General features: G+C 47.3%; 1 protein-coding gene across 2 annotated transcripts; it reads left to right on the top strand.

Annotated features, from left to right (window-relative positions):
- The first annotated feature begins 378 nt into the window (after window positions 1-378).
- LOC101359285 (zinc finger protein 239-like) lies at window positions 379-16,193 on the top strand. Of its 2 annotated transcripts, XM_023733291.1 has the most exons (6): window positions 379-449; window positions 8,099-8,260; window positions 8,958-9,043; window positions 9,669-9,795; window positions 13,426-13,508; window positions 14,489-16,193. In XM_023733291.1, the coding sequence occupies exons 2-6, from the start codon at window positions 8,227-8,229 to the stop codon at window positions 15,320-15,322; spliced, it is 1,164 nt and encodes a 387-aa protein (XP_023589059.1). In that variant the 5' UTR covers window positions 379-449; window positions 8,099-8,226; the 3' UTR covers window positions 15,323-16,193. The 2 variants fall into 2 exon arrangements, with proteins under 2 accessions (XP_023589059.1, XP_023589060.1); XM_023733292.1 differs by lacking the exon at window positions 379-449 and having other exon boundaries at window positions 7,774-8,260.
- The last annotated feature ends 121 nt before the right edge of the window (window positions 16,194-16,314 follow it).

Here is a 16,314-nt window from a genome sequence, read left to right on the forward strand (position 1 = left end):
CGGGGGGCGGGTTCAGCCCCAGCCACGCCCACGGGGCGGTTACCTACCTCCGTCGCCACTGTTGTGAAGAATCCACCCAGGCACGCCCCTAAGCAACAATATAATAACCGTTGCTCTATTTGGGTCCTTTGTTGCCCCTAAGGCCGATGAGCCTTAACCACACCCCTTTTCATCCTAGACACGCCCCGGATGCGAGGGTTTGGTCCCAGTGCCCAATCGCGTCCTTGTAGGCGGGGACTAGACTATATTATCCGCCCCGAGATTGGTGGCAGCAGTCCGCCCCTCTTAGAAGTTCAGCCAATCGCGAACCCGGGAGTGCCCCACCTCTTCCGCTCCCGGCGGCCCTAGAACCAGAACCACCGTCCCCGCGGCCCGCCTTTCCTGAGGGCAGGTTGCGCGGTTCTCCAAGGCGGGGTCGGCCCCGCGGCTCCTTGGCGGTCGGGGCTCGGGTAGGCAGGCGGGGCACGGTGAGGGGGCGGTCAAAGGAGGGGGCGGGGTCGCGTTGATGGCAGATCCCTGTCTGGCTCCCGTGGAGGTGGCTCCGGAGGGCAGCGGACGTCGGGGACCTGGATTGGGGCGCTTGAGGTTTTCACCCCCAAGAATCGAGGACTCGCGACCGTCCCCCCACACTCTGCTTGGCCGGCGCCAGTTCTGGGGTCCAGAACGGGCTTTCTGGAACCGGGTCCCTTGCCGTGCTGGGCTGAGTTTACGCCACCTCCCAGCGTCTCGTTCCCTGTTTATGAATTGGGGAATTAATGAATGGGAAGCCCAAGAGCTGTTCTGTGCGCATACTGCTGTGAAGCGCTGGACCTAATTAATATGTATATAATACATATATATATATCTTTGTATTGCTGTCGTTATTGTATACCCAAGAGCTTAAAGCGCTGAGTGACCAGCAGAGGGATGGGGTGGGTGAGGATAAGGACTTTGGTGCCAGACTGACCGGAATCAAACTTTGCTGTTGCCACGTTTTATTATTTTATTTTGTTGACTGAACCATGATATTTATTTATTTATTTATTTTTTTTTTTGCTGCCACTTTTTAGCTGTTCGCCTTTGGACTGGTTACTTAATCTCACTGTGCCTGTTCCCACTGCAGAATGTTGTTAGGTGCCTTCCAGTCGGCTCCGACGCATAGCGCCGTTATGTATAGCAGAACCAAACGTTGCCTAGGTCTGCGCCATCCTCACAATGTTTGCTGTATTTGAGGCCTTTGTTGCGGCCAGTGTGTCGGTCCATCTCGTTGAGGGTCTTCCTCTTTTTCGCCGACCTTCTTCACCAAGCATATGTCCTTCTCCAGGGGTTGGTCCCTTCTGATGACATGTCCAAAATAAGTGAGATGAAGTCTTGCCATCCTTGCTTCTAAGAAGCATTCTGGCTGTACTTCCTCCAAGACAGCTTGGTAGTCAAAGTACCTACCTCTTAGTCTGTTGAAATGACTAAATGAGAAAAGCAGCCCATGACATCCTGTGTGCAGCTAGGCTGTGGCAGGCCCTTGTTGAACATAAAACAGTTCCACAGATCAGACTAGGTTCTGAGGATCAGGACAAAATCAAGACCTTTCGGTAATAACATGGGAACACGTGCAAGCAAGAACCTTGTCCAAATTACAGAGAGGAGCTAACATCGCTTTCCTTGCTGCTTTGTACTGATCCCAGTTTCAGCCTTCCCTCTCATATATACCCGTTGCCATCAGTCACTGCCTACCCATGGTGACCACAGGTGGTATCGGAGTAGAACTGCGCTTCATTGAGTTTTCAGTGGCTAATTTTCGGAAGTAGATCACCAGGCCTTTCTTCTGAGGCAGCTGTGGGTGGACTCGAACCTTCAACCTCTCGGTTAGCAGCTGAGCTCGTTAACCATTCACACCACCTGGGGACTCTCTATAGATAAGATTTATTGCGATACCCAGCTACAGGACTACCCCCGTTCCTGACAGCATCCAATCCAGAGCAAAGTTTGGTTTACTTAAACCCTCCCCAATATCACCAAACCCAAGCCCAAAGTCTCTGAGTCCTTTCTAACACCCTCTTAGCTGTGTTGGACATTCTCCGTGTGTTGACAATTCTCTCTTGCTGCAATGAGTAGTAAACGTACATTGTTCAACCACAGGTGGGTTCCTGGTGGTCTTTGGCTGGAGGGCATTGACAAAGAGTTAATACGGAAGTGCTTCCAGCAGTGGTTGGCACCTGGTAAGCATTATATAGGAAGTCCTTGGGTGGTGCAAATGATTAAGCCCTTGACTGCCAGCTGAAAGGTTGGTTCAGACTCACGCAGAGGTGCCTCAGCAGACAGACCTGGCGATCTGCTTCTGAAAGGTCACAGCCTTGAAAACCCTATGGAGCAGTTCTACTCTGCACACGTGGGGTCACTATGAGTTGAAATCAACTGAACAGCAACCAACAACAACAACAGAAGCATTCTGTGAGCATAGCTGATGGTTTTATTGTCGTCCATCGTACATGCAAAGGACGCAGAGCGATGCCTGACCAGTTGTAAATCCTCATTATTATAAATAATGGATTTTCATCACAAAATTATTTTCCAAAGCTGATTTAATTCTTTTAATCTTCTGTTCAGTATGTTTAAAGCATTTCCTTCCATCTGCATGTGATTTCCTGTTGAGTGTGGAATAGTTCCAACAAAGAAAAGTTCAGAGAATAATACCACAGACACCTCTGTATTTGCCACCCAGTGTAAACAAACTTGAACAGTTGGGCATTTTTGCTGCATCAAAAGGGGTTCGAAACATGTATTTGAAGTTCTCTTTGCCGTGTGTTTAGGGTTTAGGGTTTCCATGTCCTTTCTGACTGTGTCTTTATGCTCTGACTAGGTATGCAACCTTGAACAGTACGTGGAACTTTTGAACGACTTGAAAAAGCTTACATAATGGTATTGTAGCGCACGTACCCATCTTATTTGATTTTAAACTATGAACCAGATGTTAAAATTTTCCCTGTAGGTTATCTAATGACAACACATTCAAAATACATTGTTAAATGAAAACGTTACAAAACAGCATGCATAGTGTAATGTTAATTGTGTTCAATTTTATTTTAATGAACAGACCTTAGTTTTAGAGCAGTTTTAGGTTTACAGACAAGTTGAGCAGAAAGAAGAGTTCCCATGTATTATTCCCTCTCCCGACACATTTTCTCCTGTTATTAACATTTTGTCACAGTTGAGGAGCCAATATCGGTACGTTGTTATTAACTAAAGTCCAGAGATTACATTAGGGTTCACCCTTTGTGTTGTGCAGCTCCGTGCTTTTATAGTAAATATATAATGTCATGTGTCCACCACGACAGTATCACGTAGAATAGTTTCACTGCCCTAAAAATGCCCAGTACTCCACCTATTCAAACGCTCCCCCCTTGAATGCCTGGCAACCACCAATTTTTTACAGTCTCTGTAGTTTTGCCTTTTCCCGAACATCCTATAGTTGCGATCATACAGTGTGGAGCCTTTTCAGACTGGCTTCTTTGTCTTGTTGTCAGGAACCGTCGAATCGGTTCCGACTCTTAGCAACCCTGTGTACAACATCACGAAACACTGCCCGGTCCTGCACCGTCCTCAGAAGCATCCCTGTGCTTGAGCCCGTAGCAGAGTGCATTTAAGGGTTCTCCATGTCTGTTCACAGCTCGATGGCTCATTGCTTGTTATCACTGAATAATGTTCCGTCCTGTGGCTGTCCCAGACCAGTGCGTAGTGCAGGCGGTTTGTGCTCAGCTGCTAGTCTAAAGGTTGGCGGTTCCAGCCCACACAGTGATGCCACAGAAGAAAGGCCTGGCAATCTGCTTCCATAAAGATGACAGCCCAGAAAACCCTATGGAGAAGTTCTACTCTGTAGCACACGGGGGCACCATGAGTCGGAATCGACTTGCTGCGGTTTTTTTTTTTTTTTTAAATGCACGTACCTCAGTTTCTTTATCCGTTCACCCACTGAAGGACGTCTGGGTTGTTTCCGGTTTGGGGCAGCTTTGACTAAAACAGCTATAAACATCATGTGCAGGTTTTTTACGTGGACACACGTTTTGAACTCATTTGGGTAAATACCAGCGTGATTGCTGGATCATACAGGAAGACTAAGATTGCATGTTTAGCTTTGTAAGAAATGGCCAAAGTGTCTTCAGCGTATTGTTTTACATTCCCACCAGCAGTGAATGGGAGTTCTTGTTGCCCAACATCCTTGCCAGCTTTTGGTGGTGTTACTTTTGGATTCTAGCCATTCCAATAGGTATGTAGTGATGTCTCGTTGTTGGTCTAATTTGCAGCTCCCTAGGGACATGTTGTAAAATAGGGTGGCTTCAGAAGCTATTTAAATTCAGGAAGGGGAAGGAGAATCATTATTAGCACAAAGCTGATTCCTGCAAGGTGGAGGTCAGATATACTTCCACTCTCCAACCTCTACCAATTCTGACACCAGCCATCCCTCCCACTGGGTACTCTCTACTTCTCTGCAGGGTTCAGTAATTGGTTGCTGTGGCCACACAGGACTCACAGACCATACTCATGATTGTGGAGTTTATTAGGGAAGTAGCGGGTTACAGTTCCGGTTCGGGATCAACATGGAGGTAACAGAAATGACTCAGGATACAGTTCTTCAACCAAGACAGCTACCAGCTTCTCAGCTCCTCCGTCATACCCGCAGGCAGCAGGCCTCGCTCTCAGCCTGTGCCACCAGCCCTGCTCGGGTCTGCCTTCTGCCCTGCTTGGGCAAGTGTTAGAACTCTTTAGCCCCACCAAGAAGTGCCCAGAGGCCCCCGACTCTGCCAGGAAGCCACCTGCCCACAGGTGCTCAGCTCTCACTCCGTGGGTTGGCCAGGCCCCCTGCAGCCGCCTCGCTCTGTGGGCCGGAAGCCCACCACGCTGTCTCGGGTCCCCGCCGTCTCCAGTGTTACAGCCCTCTCTCTCCTGGGTCTAGAGGTTCTCAGTGCAAGGACCCTGGGTCTAAAAGACGCACTCTACTCCTTGCTCTTCTTGATGGTAGTGAGGTTCCCCCCTCAATCTGTGTGGCTGGCTCTTTTTAAGCCTACAAGTGATTGCAAAACTGACCAGTCTCCTCATTAGGCCACAGGCACCTTATTTGCAAAATTGGGCCCAATCCTGCAAGAGTCGCATGTACCTTATTTGCATTAGCAGACCGTCCAATCCTTGCAAGGGTTCTACACATTATTTGCATAGTCCCACCCAATCATTTTGTAGGAGTTACAAAACCATGGCTAGAAAGGCCATGCAAACACTAGTCACTGCACTGCACATATGATGTTGAGCATCTTTTCATATACTTACTTGCCATCTGTATATCTTTTTTACTCTTTAGATCTTTTGCCCATTTTGCAATTACTCGGTATCTTACCCATTGCTGTCAAGTTGATTCCGACTCATAGTGACCCTGTAGGACAGAGTAGAACTTCTCCTTAGGGTTTCCGAGGAGCAACTGGTGGATTCAAACTGCCGACATTTTGGTTAGCAGCTGAGCTCTTAACCACTGTGCCACCAAGGCCCTATTTTGTAATTGGGCTGCTCGTTTTCTTTTGTTAAGTTTTAAGGGTTCTTTGTGTATCTTGGATACAAGTCCTTTATTATATACGTATTTTGCAGATACTTTCTCCCATCCGTGGCTTGTCTTTTCATTCTTCTAGCAGTGCTTCTTAACAGTGCCTCTAACAGAGTAAAAGTTTTTCATTTTAACGACGTCCAACTTATTTTTGTTTTCCTATTACGGATTGAATTGTGTCCCCCAAAAATATGTGTTGTAAAACCTAACCTCTGCCTGTGGTTCTAATCCTATTTGAGAATGGGTTGTCTTTGTTATGTTAATGAAGCAGGATTGGGTTATGTTTGTTATGTTAATGAGGCAGGATGAGGGGTGTATCTTGAGTCAGTCTCTTTTGAGATACAAAAGAGATTATACGAGCAAGCTAAGAAGCATTGATGAGGGAAGAGAGATGCCAAGCCACGTGAAGAGTGCCCAGGAGCAGACTCTCAAAAGAGACGAGGAAATTCCTCCAGAGCCAACAGAGAGAGAAAGTCTTCCCCTGGAGCTGGCACCCTGAATTCGGACTTATAGCCTCCTAAACTGTGTGAGAATAAATTTCTGTTATGGCAGCAGTAGATAACTAAGACAGTGCTGTATCTAAAAAGTTATCACCAGACCTAAGGTCACCTAGGTTTTTTCTCCTATCTTCTAATAGTTTTATAGTTTTGTATTTAGGTATATGATCCATGCTGATTTAATTTTTGTGAAAGATGTAGATTCAGTGTGTGTGTGTGTCCAATGGATTCAGTGCCATGTGTTGAAAAAACTCCATTGAATTGCCTTTTCCCCTTTGTCAAAAATCAGTTGACTATATTGGTTGTTGATTTTGGTTTTTATTTGTGACTTCAGAGACCCCACGGTTTACAGAGCAGAACTACTCCATAGGGTTTTCTCAGCTGTAATCTTTACAGAAGCAGATCACCAGGCCTGTTTCTTCTGTGCCACTGGGTGGGTTCGAAGCACCAACCTTTTGGTTGTCAGCCAAGCAGAAACCGTTTGCATCACCCAGAGACCTTATATTTGTCTGGGTCTACTTCTGAGCTCTCTATTCTGTTCTGTCGTTTACATAATGGCATCATACTGCACATAGCTGTCTTTGTTTTTTTTATTGTGGTGAAAATATACATAACAAAACGTACACCCCCTCTCCAATTTCTACATGTACAATTTGATGACATTGATTACATTCTTCAAGTTGTGCAGCCATTCTCACGGTTCTTCTCCAAATCATTTCACCACCATGAACACAAATTCACTGTCCCCTAAGCAGAAAGTCTCCCTTTCTCTCTCCTCCCACCCCTGGTAGCCACTAATAATTTTTGGTTTCTATAATTCAGAACAGTGTTCCGCTGCTATCCATAAGGTTTTCACTGGCTAATTTTTTTTGGAAGTAGATCATCAGGTCCTTCTTAGTCTGTCTTAGTCTGGAAGCTCTGCTGAAACCTGTCCTCCGTGGGTGACCCTGCTGATATTTGAAATACTGGTGGCATAGCTTCCAGCATCACAGCAACACCCAAACCACCACAGTACAACAAACTGACAGACCTCTTTAAAGGGTTAAAAAGCAAAGATGTCACTTTGAGGACTAAGGTGTGTCACTTCGAGGACTAAGGTGTGTTTGACCTAAGCCATGGAATTTTCAGTCTCTTCATTTGCCTGTGAAAGCTGGACAATGAATAAGGAAGACCAAAGAAGAATTGATGCCTTTGAATTATGTTGTTGGCGAAGAATATTGAATATACCATGGACTATCAGAAGAATGAGCAAGTCTGTCTTGGAAGAAGTACAGCCAGAGTGCTCCTTAGAAGCGAGGATGGCAAGACTGCATCTCACATACTTTGGACATGTTATAAGGAGTGACCAGTCCTTGGAGAAGGACATCATGCTTGGTAATGTAGAGGGTCAGCAAAAGAGAGGAAGACCCTCAACGAGATGGATGGACACAGTGGCTGCCAATGATGGGCTTAAACATAGCAACGATTATGAGGATGGCACTATGAGTCGGAACCAACTCGATGGCACCTAAGAACAACAATAACATAATTCAGAATCGACTTGGCAACAACTAATAACAACGACATATATTTTCTTATTTCGTATAAGTGACATCATACAGTTTTTGTCCTTTTGTTACTTATTTTGCTTAGCATGATGTTTTCAAGGTTCATCCATGTTGTGGCATGCGGCAGGACTTCATTTCTCTTTATGGCTGAGTAATATTCCATTAGACTACATTTTCAATATCCATTCATCCATTGATGGCTGTTTTGGTTGTTTCTGTCTTTAGGCTACAGTGAATAGTGCTGTAGTGAACATTGGTGTACAGGTGTCTGTTTGTGGTCCTGCCCTCACTTCTTTGAACTGTATATTGGGGATTGGGATTGCTGGGTCATGTGGTAGTTCTGTGTTTAACTTTTTGAGGAACTGCCAAACTGTTCTTTGATGATTGATTTTTGATGGTTGAGACAGAACTCCAAGAGGCTTCTTTGATTGGGTTGTTTGTCTTTTTGTTGTTAAGTTGTAGAAGTTTTATAATGTTGTTTGCTTTTTAAGACAGGTCTCCAGATACCACGGTGCTAAGAGGCATCAAGACCCAGGGGCCATGGGAGAATGGAATGAAGAGGAATGTGCTGGCATTGCTGCCGCTCAGCCCAGCAAGCAGATTCTGCTGAGAGTCTCATATGATGGCAGCCACTGATGGGGACTCTACATGGGGTGAGTGCCTGGTCAGTTGGCACTGAGAGAGACAAGAATTTAGGAGGCCCCTGTACTACAGGGGGTCCCAAGGTTGGTGAACCGAGTAGTCATAGCAAAGGCTGGCTGGGACAGGATGAAGCAGACAATACCGGAGCAGAGGCCCAGGAGCCAGTCTGCTGTTGGAGATAGCGCTTCTGGAAATTAGGAGGGAATTTTCTTGGGGAGCAACTACAACCCCATTTGTGAATTTTATACCCTTGGGCAGCTAAATGGCCAAGTCTCTCTGCATTAGCGTTTCTTCATCTGTAGAATGATAATGTTACTACCTTTCTTGTGAGTCCCAAGACCCACAGCACTGTGTAGGCCCTGGACGTGGCCAGATGCAGTTGCTTGGGGGTAATGGCATCGTGACTTCTAAGCTTCTGATTCTGAGGATTTGGAAAGGCTTAGAATCACCTAGAAGTCCCTGGGTGGTACAAACGGTGAACATTCTTGACTGCTAACCGAAAGGCTCAAGGTGCAAGTCTACCCAGAGGTGCCTTGGAAGAAAGGCCTGGTGATCTACTTCCAAAAGATCACAGCCATTGAAACCCTGTGGAGCACAGTTCTCTAACACACATGGGGTCGCCACGAGTCGTAGTCAACTCAATGGAAACTGTTTTTTTTTTTTTTTTTTGAATCACCGACTCCTGTCTTTCCCCCGTCTCCCCAGCAGTGCCTGCTCAGGACCTTGGCCGTCCCCATGAGGGGAATGTGGAGGAAAAAGGGATGGTTGCTGGGTTTCTGACAACTTGGTCGCAGGTGAGTGGGCCTCATTCAGCAAAAAGAATTTCCTTTTCCCATAAGAGTGGACCCCTCTCCTTCCTGTAGCCTGGAGTTTGGCAGCCAGCCAGGGCTGGTCTCCATTTCCTTAATGTCTCTGGGCCTCTTAGAGGATTGAAGATCTGTTAAGGAAGTGCTCCCACTGTCCCAGCATTTAGGGTCTCATTGCACCCTCTTCCAGGCTGACTTGCTGCTTCATGTTCTGCTGGGTCCTGTGAGGGAAACAAAGGAAGATTGTGAGAGGATTGTTGTCTTCCTGGAGGAAATAATTCATTTGTTCGCTGAGTATTTCTTTCACGCCCTTGGGCCTGTTGGGGACCAGGGACAGGTCTGAGTAGGTTGAAAAAGCCCCAGTGTAACTGAAGAAAGTCACAGTCTTCAGTCATGGATTAGAGGAGCTTTTAAAGCCACGAGCCTGGATATGCTCACTTATGCGATCACTTAGGGGAAGCTCTGAGTCCTGAGCTTGGGGGCTGATGGGTCAGTGACCTCAGAACACTGAATGACTGATCACCCCTCCCCGGCGTTCTCCCTCTCACCCCTGCTTTTCTACACACTGGTGGGGATGATCCCTGGCAGAGCTGGAATGTGTGGGATGTTTCAGGAATCAGTGGCCTTCGAGGATGTGGCTGTGGATTTTACCCCAGAGGAGTGGGTGTTGCTGGACCGTTCTCAAAGGACTCTCTACCGAGAAGTGATGCTGGAGACCTACAGGAACCTGGCGTCGCTTGGTAAGGCTGACATCCATTCCCCAGACCAGGAATCCTCCCCTTTGGCACCGCTGGATCATTCTCTGGGGTGGGGCCATCCTGTGCACTGTACAGTGTTGAGCAGCATCCCTGGCCTCTGCCCACTCAATGCCAGTAGCAGCACCCCCCGAGTCGTGAGAACCACAAATGTCCCCAGATGTTGCCAAGTGTCCCCAGGTGGCACAGTCACCCCCATTTGGGAACCACTAGGGGGCAGAATTTCCCTGGGTGAGAAACTTTGGGTTAGGAATTCCACTGACCACCAAGACACTCTTATGACTCATAGTCATCTGACCTACTGACGTCGTAGGATGCTGCCCACATTTAAATCCACACACTGAGTGGGGAGGAGAGAGGAGGGAAATCACAGGAGCTGGAGGGTCCCCTGGTTTACACTGTCTAACCTGTCAGGAATGAATTTTAGTGTATGGTGTGAGGTAGTAGGGATTGAACTCAGTTTTTTTTCAAATGATTAATGCAAGGTTTCTCAGCCTTGGCACTGCTGACATTTGAGCCCGAATCATTCTCTGGGATGGGGCCGTCCTGTGCACTGTAGCGTGTCAGCATCCCTGGCTTTGACTCATTAGATACCAGTAGCATTCCCACTCCACACCCAGGTCCTGACAACCAAATATGTCTCCAGACATAGCCAAGTGTCCCCTAGGGCAGAATCACTCCCATTGAGAACCACTGTCCTAAAGCACCATGTGTTTCTTTCACCTGTACTCTTCCAGGAATTGTTCTGGGGATGAGGAAGGCAGTGGCTGACAACACAGAGCCCCTGTCCCCAGTGAAGTTCAGAGCAGAGTGTCTCCTTTGTGGTAGTGAGAGTTTTCCCACTGAAGTGTCTGTTTCCCATTTGCTAATTCCCACTGGGAAACCCTGGTGGTGTACTGGTTAAGAGCTACCGCTGCTAACCAAAAGGCTGGCAGTTCGAATTCACGAGGTGCTCCTTGGAAACCCTATGGGGCAGTTCTCCTCTGTCCTGTAGAGTTGCTATGAGTCGGAATTGACTCAATGGCAACGGGTTGTAATCCCCATGGAGCTCGGAGTGAGGGTGCTGCTGGTGGTGTTGGCCCCGTGAGAAAAACTGACTGTGTTCCTAGGAGTTTGCTGCTCCTAGAGGCAGATTTCCCAGTCCTCAGCAGCCCTGAAGTCCACAGTTTGATGGAAGGATTTCGGGCTCCTGCCAAGTCCTTTGACATCATGTGTATGCCTACAGGATCAGGGTGTCAGCCACGCAGTCCTCCTGGGCTCTCTCAGTGGGACTGAGAATTGACCACCAGAGGGAAGAATTGTACACGTCACCTCTGAAGGTGGGCAGCATCAGCAGAGAGATAAAGTCCTATAAATAACCTGGTACCTGGGGGACCCAGTGGGTGATGCTGCCCCCCAGGGATAGTGGCAGTGTCTGGAGACATTTGTGGTTGTCATGACTTGGGGGGGTGCTCCTGGCGTCAAGTGGGTGGAGGCCAGGAATGCTGCTCAACACCCTAAAGTCACGGGAAGATTCATTTGGAACCTCAACGAGAAGACTTTCTTTTTTTTTAAACAATTTCTACATGTACAGTTCAGTTGTTGATTTTGTTTTTGTTGTTGCTTTGTGACTTTGGAGACCCCACGTGTTATAGAGTAGAACTGTTCCGTAGAGTTTCCTGCTGTAATCTTTTTTTTTTTTTTAAATTGTGCTTTAGGTGAAAGTTTACAGCTCAAGTTAATTTTTCATACAAAAATTTATACACATATTGTTATGTGACATTAGTTGCAATCCCTACAATGTGATAGCACACTCCCCCTTTCCACCCTGGGTTTTTTGCATCCATTCAACCAGTTTGTGTCCCTTCCTGCCTTCTCATCCTGCCTCCGGACAGGAGCTACCCATTTGCTGGGTATAATCTTGACAGAAGAAGATAACCAGGACTGTTTTTTCCGTGGTGCTGCTGGGTGGATTCCATCTGCCAACCTTTTGGTAACCAGCCGAGTGCAAACTGTTTGCGCCACCCAGGGACTTTTACGTGTACAATTGAGTGACATTGATTACATTCTTCAAGTTGTGCAGCTGTTCTCACTATCCTTTTCCAAATCATTCCACTACCGTGAACATAAAACTCACTGCCCCCTAAGCAAAAACTGCCCCTCTCCCCCTCACTCCCACCCCTGGTAATCACTAATCTTTGGTTTCAATATATTTGCTTATTTCATATAAGTGAGATCTGTTGTAGGGAAAAAACTACAAGTCTACACAGTCGTAGAGGCTGGCAGGTCCCAAGTCTGAGGGTCAGGTGTCAGGCTGGAGGCTTTCCCTGACTCATGTAGCTGCAGGGCCTGATGAACCCAAGATTGACAGGTCAGACGGCAGGCCTCTAACTCACAGGCTGCAGAGGCCAACGAATCCCAAGATCGGCAGATAAGCTGCTAGCTCAAGTTTCAAGAACCAGAGGTCAGATGATGATGAGCCAGATGCAGGATCCAAAGTGAGAGCCTTGCTGGAACATCCATTTATATACTGGAGCCAGGCCACACTCCCAAGGAAACTCCCTTTCAGCTGATTGGCTTCTCATAGCAGATCTCATCATGGAGTTGATTACATCATTACATGACTGAGAAATTACATCATTACGTAACTGCCAAACTACATCATTAACTGCCAAATCACTGAGAATCATGGCCCAGCCAAGCTGACACATCACCTTAACCATCACGGTTGCCATTTGGGTTGCTTGCACTTTCTGGCTATTATGAATAATGTTGCTGTATTTCACATACAGCTTTTTGTGTGGACAGATGTTTTCAGTCTCGTGGGTATGTACCTAGGAGTAGAGTTGCTGGGTCATATGTTAGTTCTTCTGTGTTTAACTTTTTGAGGAACCACCAAACTTTTCCAAAGTGGCTGCACCATTTTCCGTTCCCAATAGCAATGTATGAGGGTTCCAGTTTCTCCCCATTCTTACCGACATTTGTTACTGTTCATCTTTTTTATCATAGCTATCCTAGTGGGTGTGAAGTAGTATTTCCCTGTGGTTTTGATTTACATTTCCCTTGGAAACCCTGGTGGTGTAGTGGTTAAGAGCTATGGCTGCTTGCCAAAAGGTTGGCAGTTGGAATCCACCAGGTGCTCCTTGGAAACCCTATGGGGCAGTTCTACTCTGTCCTTTGGGGTTGCTGTGAGTTGGAATCGACTTGACAGCAACGTGTTTGGTTTTGGTTTTAACAGCTAATGGGAGTCTCTGGGTAGTATAAACTGTTAAAGTGCTTAGTTCCTAACCCAAAGTTTGGACGTTTGAGTGTACCCAGAGGCACCTTGGAAGAAAGGCCTGGCTATCTACTTGTGAAAAATCAGCCATCGAAAAACTCTGTAGAGCACAGTTCTACTCTGACACACATGGAGTTACCTTGAGTCAGGGTTGACTCGATGGCAACTGGTTTTGGTTTAATGTCTAATGATGTTGAGCATCTTTTCATGTGCTATTGGCAATTTATATATCTCCTTTGGAGAAATGTCTATTAAAATCCTTGGTCCACTTTTTATTGTACTGTCTTTTTCTGTTGAGCATCACACTATTTCTTTCTAAGAACTTTAATTTTTTTTTTTTTTGGTCCATTTCATTTCAGACTGGAGGACTCAACTTAAAACCAAAGAGTCGACTTCTAAACAGGATATTTTCGGAGAAAGTATGTTCAAAGGCATGAAAATGGTAAGATTCCCATGGGATGGAACCTGGTCCTTTGCACATAGAGAAGTCAGGGAGGGTCAGAAGGTAAGGAAGAGAAGGAAGCACCAGGACCAGGAGAGAAATGTGAGGCAAGTGGCTTTTATTCAAGAGAAAATCACATCTCAGGAGAAAGTCCAAGAAAAGTATGAACTGGGGAGAACTAATGCATGCTTTTTCTGTAAGAGTACAGTGGGTAAAAGTTTATGGCTTTGAGGTCCACGTGGTCTCTGTTGGAACTACTCAGCCTTTCTGTTGTAGTGTGAAAGTAGCCATAGATGATACGGAAAGTAATGAACATGGCTGTGTTCCAATAAAACTTTATTTACAAAAACATGCAGTGGGCCAGATTTAGCCTGCATGTCATAGTTTGCCAACCCCGCCCTACACCCACCTCAAAGCTTCTGTTTCCACATAGAAGTATTCCTAGAAATAAACATTTTCACAAATGTTCCTGTTTGAGTGAGTGTTTGAAAGAGAATTCAGAATCAAACTGTGATCTGAAAACCACTTTTTGCAATAAGCCTTGGGATAGTCTTGAGTATGATAGAACCCTCTGGCAAAGCATTCCCCTTCGTCAGTCTGAAAAAACTTAAGCATCCCAGAAACCATTCACATCCATCCACAATTGTGAAATCATCATTCAGAACAATAAGTGTCCTATCACAGCAGTGTTCTTGCTGGTGAGAACCCCTGTGAGCTTAAGGAATGGAACCCAAAAACCAGACCATGGAGTGAATTCCGCCTCATGGCAACACCATGTGTGTCAGAGTACAACTGCTCCATAGGATTTTCTTGGCTGTGATCTTTACTGAAGCAAATTGCCAGGCCTTTCTTATGCGGTGCCACTGGGTGGGTTTGAACTGCTAACCGTTAAGTTAGTAGTCGAGTGCAAACGGCTTGCGCCACCAGGGACCTAGGTAATGAATGGAAAAAGCCGTTAGTTATCATGCCTCCTCTGTCAGCAGGCGCCAACTCACCCAGGGAAGAGGCCCTGCCAGTACAGTCAGTTCGGAAAGGCCGTTAGAAGGAGCCTGGGCCTCACGTGGCCCCCGGGAAGCCCACCCGGCGAGAAGCCCTACAGGTGTGAGGAGTGTGGGAAAGGCTTCCGTCACCTCTCCTCCCTGAGGAGACACGCGCGCACCCACACTGGCGAGAGCCCCTTTGCGTGCCGCCACTGCGGAAGCGCCTTCTGTCACCAGTCGTCCCTCAAGACCCACGTGCGGACTCACACGGGGGAGAAACCTTACACATGCAGCCAGTGTGGGCAGCGCTTCAGCACGCGCTCCTACCTCACGGTGCACACGCGGATCCACACCGGGGAGAAGCGCTACGCATGCGCGGACTGCGAGAAGGCCTTCAGCAGGAGCTCCTACCTGCGCGTGCACCAGCGGACCCACACGGGCGAGAAGCGCTACACGTGCGGGGACTGCGGCAGAGTCTTCGGCCACCCGTCCAACCTGCGGAGGCACGTGCGCACCCACACGGGCGAGAAGCGGTACAGGTGTGGCCGCTGCGGCAAAGCCTTCGTCCAGAGCTCCTCCCTGGTGGTGCATAGCCGGACGCACACAGGTGAGAAGCCCTACCCGTGTGTGAAGTGCGGGAAGGCCTTCATCGACACCTCATCCTTCCGGAAGCACGTGCGGACGCACTCCAGGGAGAAGCCCCACAAGTGCATGCAGTGTGGCGAGGCCTTCAGCCACAACGCGCCACTCGTGGTGCACAAGCGGGCCCACGCGGAGGGAGCCCTCAGGAGCGTGGTGGACGTGAAGCTGCCTTTATCCTCGTCCCTTTCTTAGCTCCCTGCGTGGTGCAATCCTATGCGCTGCACTATTAACCTAAAGGTTGGCGATTCAAACCCACCCAGCAGCACCATGGAAGAAAGGCCTGGCGATCTGCTTCTAGAAAGAAAACCCTGTGGAGCAGTTCCACCATATGAGTTCACCATGAGTCGGAATTGATTCGAGGGATATGGGTTTTCCTTAGAGTGGGCCACGAGCCTGTTAATTTTCAGGCTTTGATTCAGAACACAAGCCTTTAAGGACTACTGAGCAGTTGTTAATGGAGTCCCAGGGTGATGCAGACAGTTCAGTGCTCGGCTGCATAATGAAAGGTGGGTGGTTCAAACCCACCCAGAGGTGCCTCGAAGAAAGGCCTGGCGATCTACTTCTGAAACATCAGCTCTGGAAAACCCTATGGAGCACAGTTCTATCCTGACACACAAGGGATTGCCATGAGTCAGAATCAACTTGATGGTAACTGGTGTTTGGATTTTAAGTGGTCCTTATCACACAAGAGCTGATGTGTAGTAGGAAGTTTTGATACTTAGCATTTTTATTACAATCTCATTTTAAACATTGCCAACTATCGTGATTTTTCGACTCATAGATTCTTTGGGAAAAAAAAATTCTAAATGGGAAATTGATTTCTCAGTTGACTGTTATGGTCAGAGTCCGTGTTTATAATGTGAATTCTGTGGTGTTTGTTGAGACAGTACGTGGCTCAGTTGTAGGGGCCGCCTGTGGTCAATCTAGTGATGTCTCCCTCCTTGCTTACTAATTGTTGTTTGGTGTTGCTGAGGCAGTTCTGACTCACAGCTACCCCACGTGACAGTGTAGAACTGCCCCATAGGGTCTTCTAGGCTGTGATCTTTATGGAAGGATCCCTGGTGTCACAATGATTAAGCACTCTGCTACTAACCAGAAGGTTGATGGTTCCAACCCACCAGCCGTTCCCTGGGAGAAAGATGTGGCAGTCTGCTTTCGTAAAGATTACACCTTTGGAAGCCCTG

The sequence above is a fragment of the Trichechus manatus genome, unplaced genomic scaffold, assembly GCF_000243295.1.
Source record: "Trichechus manatus latirostris isolate Lorelei unplaced genomic scaffold, TriManLat1.0 scaffold00057, whole genome shotgun sequence".
NCBI classification, from domain to species: Eukaryota; Metazoa; Chordata; class Mammalia; order Sirenia; family Trichechidae; genus Trichechus; species Trichechus manatus.

What these genes read in the sequence shown, in the direction of transcription:
- LOC101359285 (XM_023733291.1), top strand. Translation starts at nt 8,227, where the DNA reads ATGATGGCAGCCACTGATGGGGACTCTACATGGG. An exon ending in TGATGGGGACTCTACATGGG is followed by an intron (nt 8,261 to 8,957) that starts GTGAGTGCCTGG and finishes TCTCCCCAGCAG; the next exon opens with TGCCTGCTCAGGACCTTGGC. An exon ending in TGTTCAAAGGCATGAAAATG is followed by an intron (nt 13,509 to 14,488) that starts GTAAGATTCCCA and finishes CTCCTCTGTCAG; the next exon opens with CAGGCGCCAACTCACCCAGG.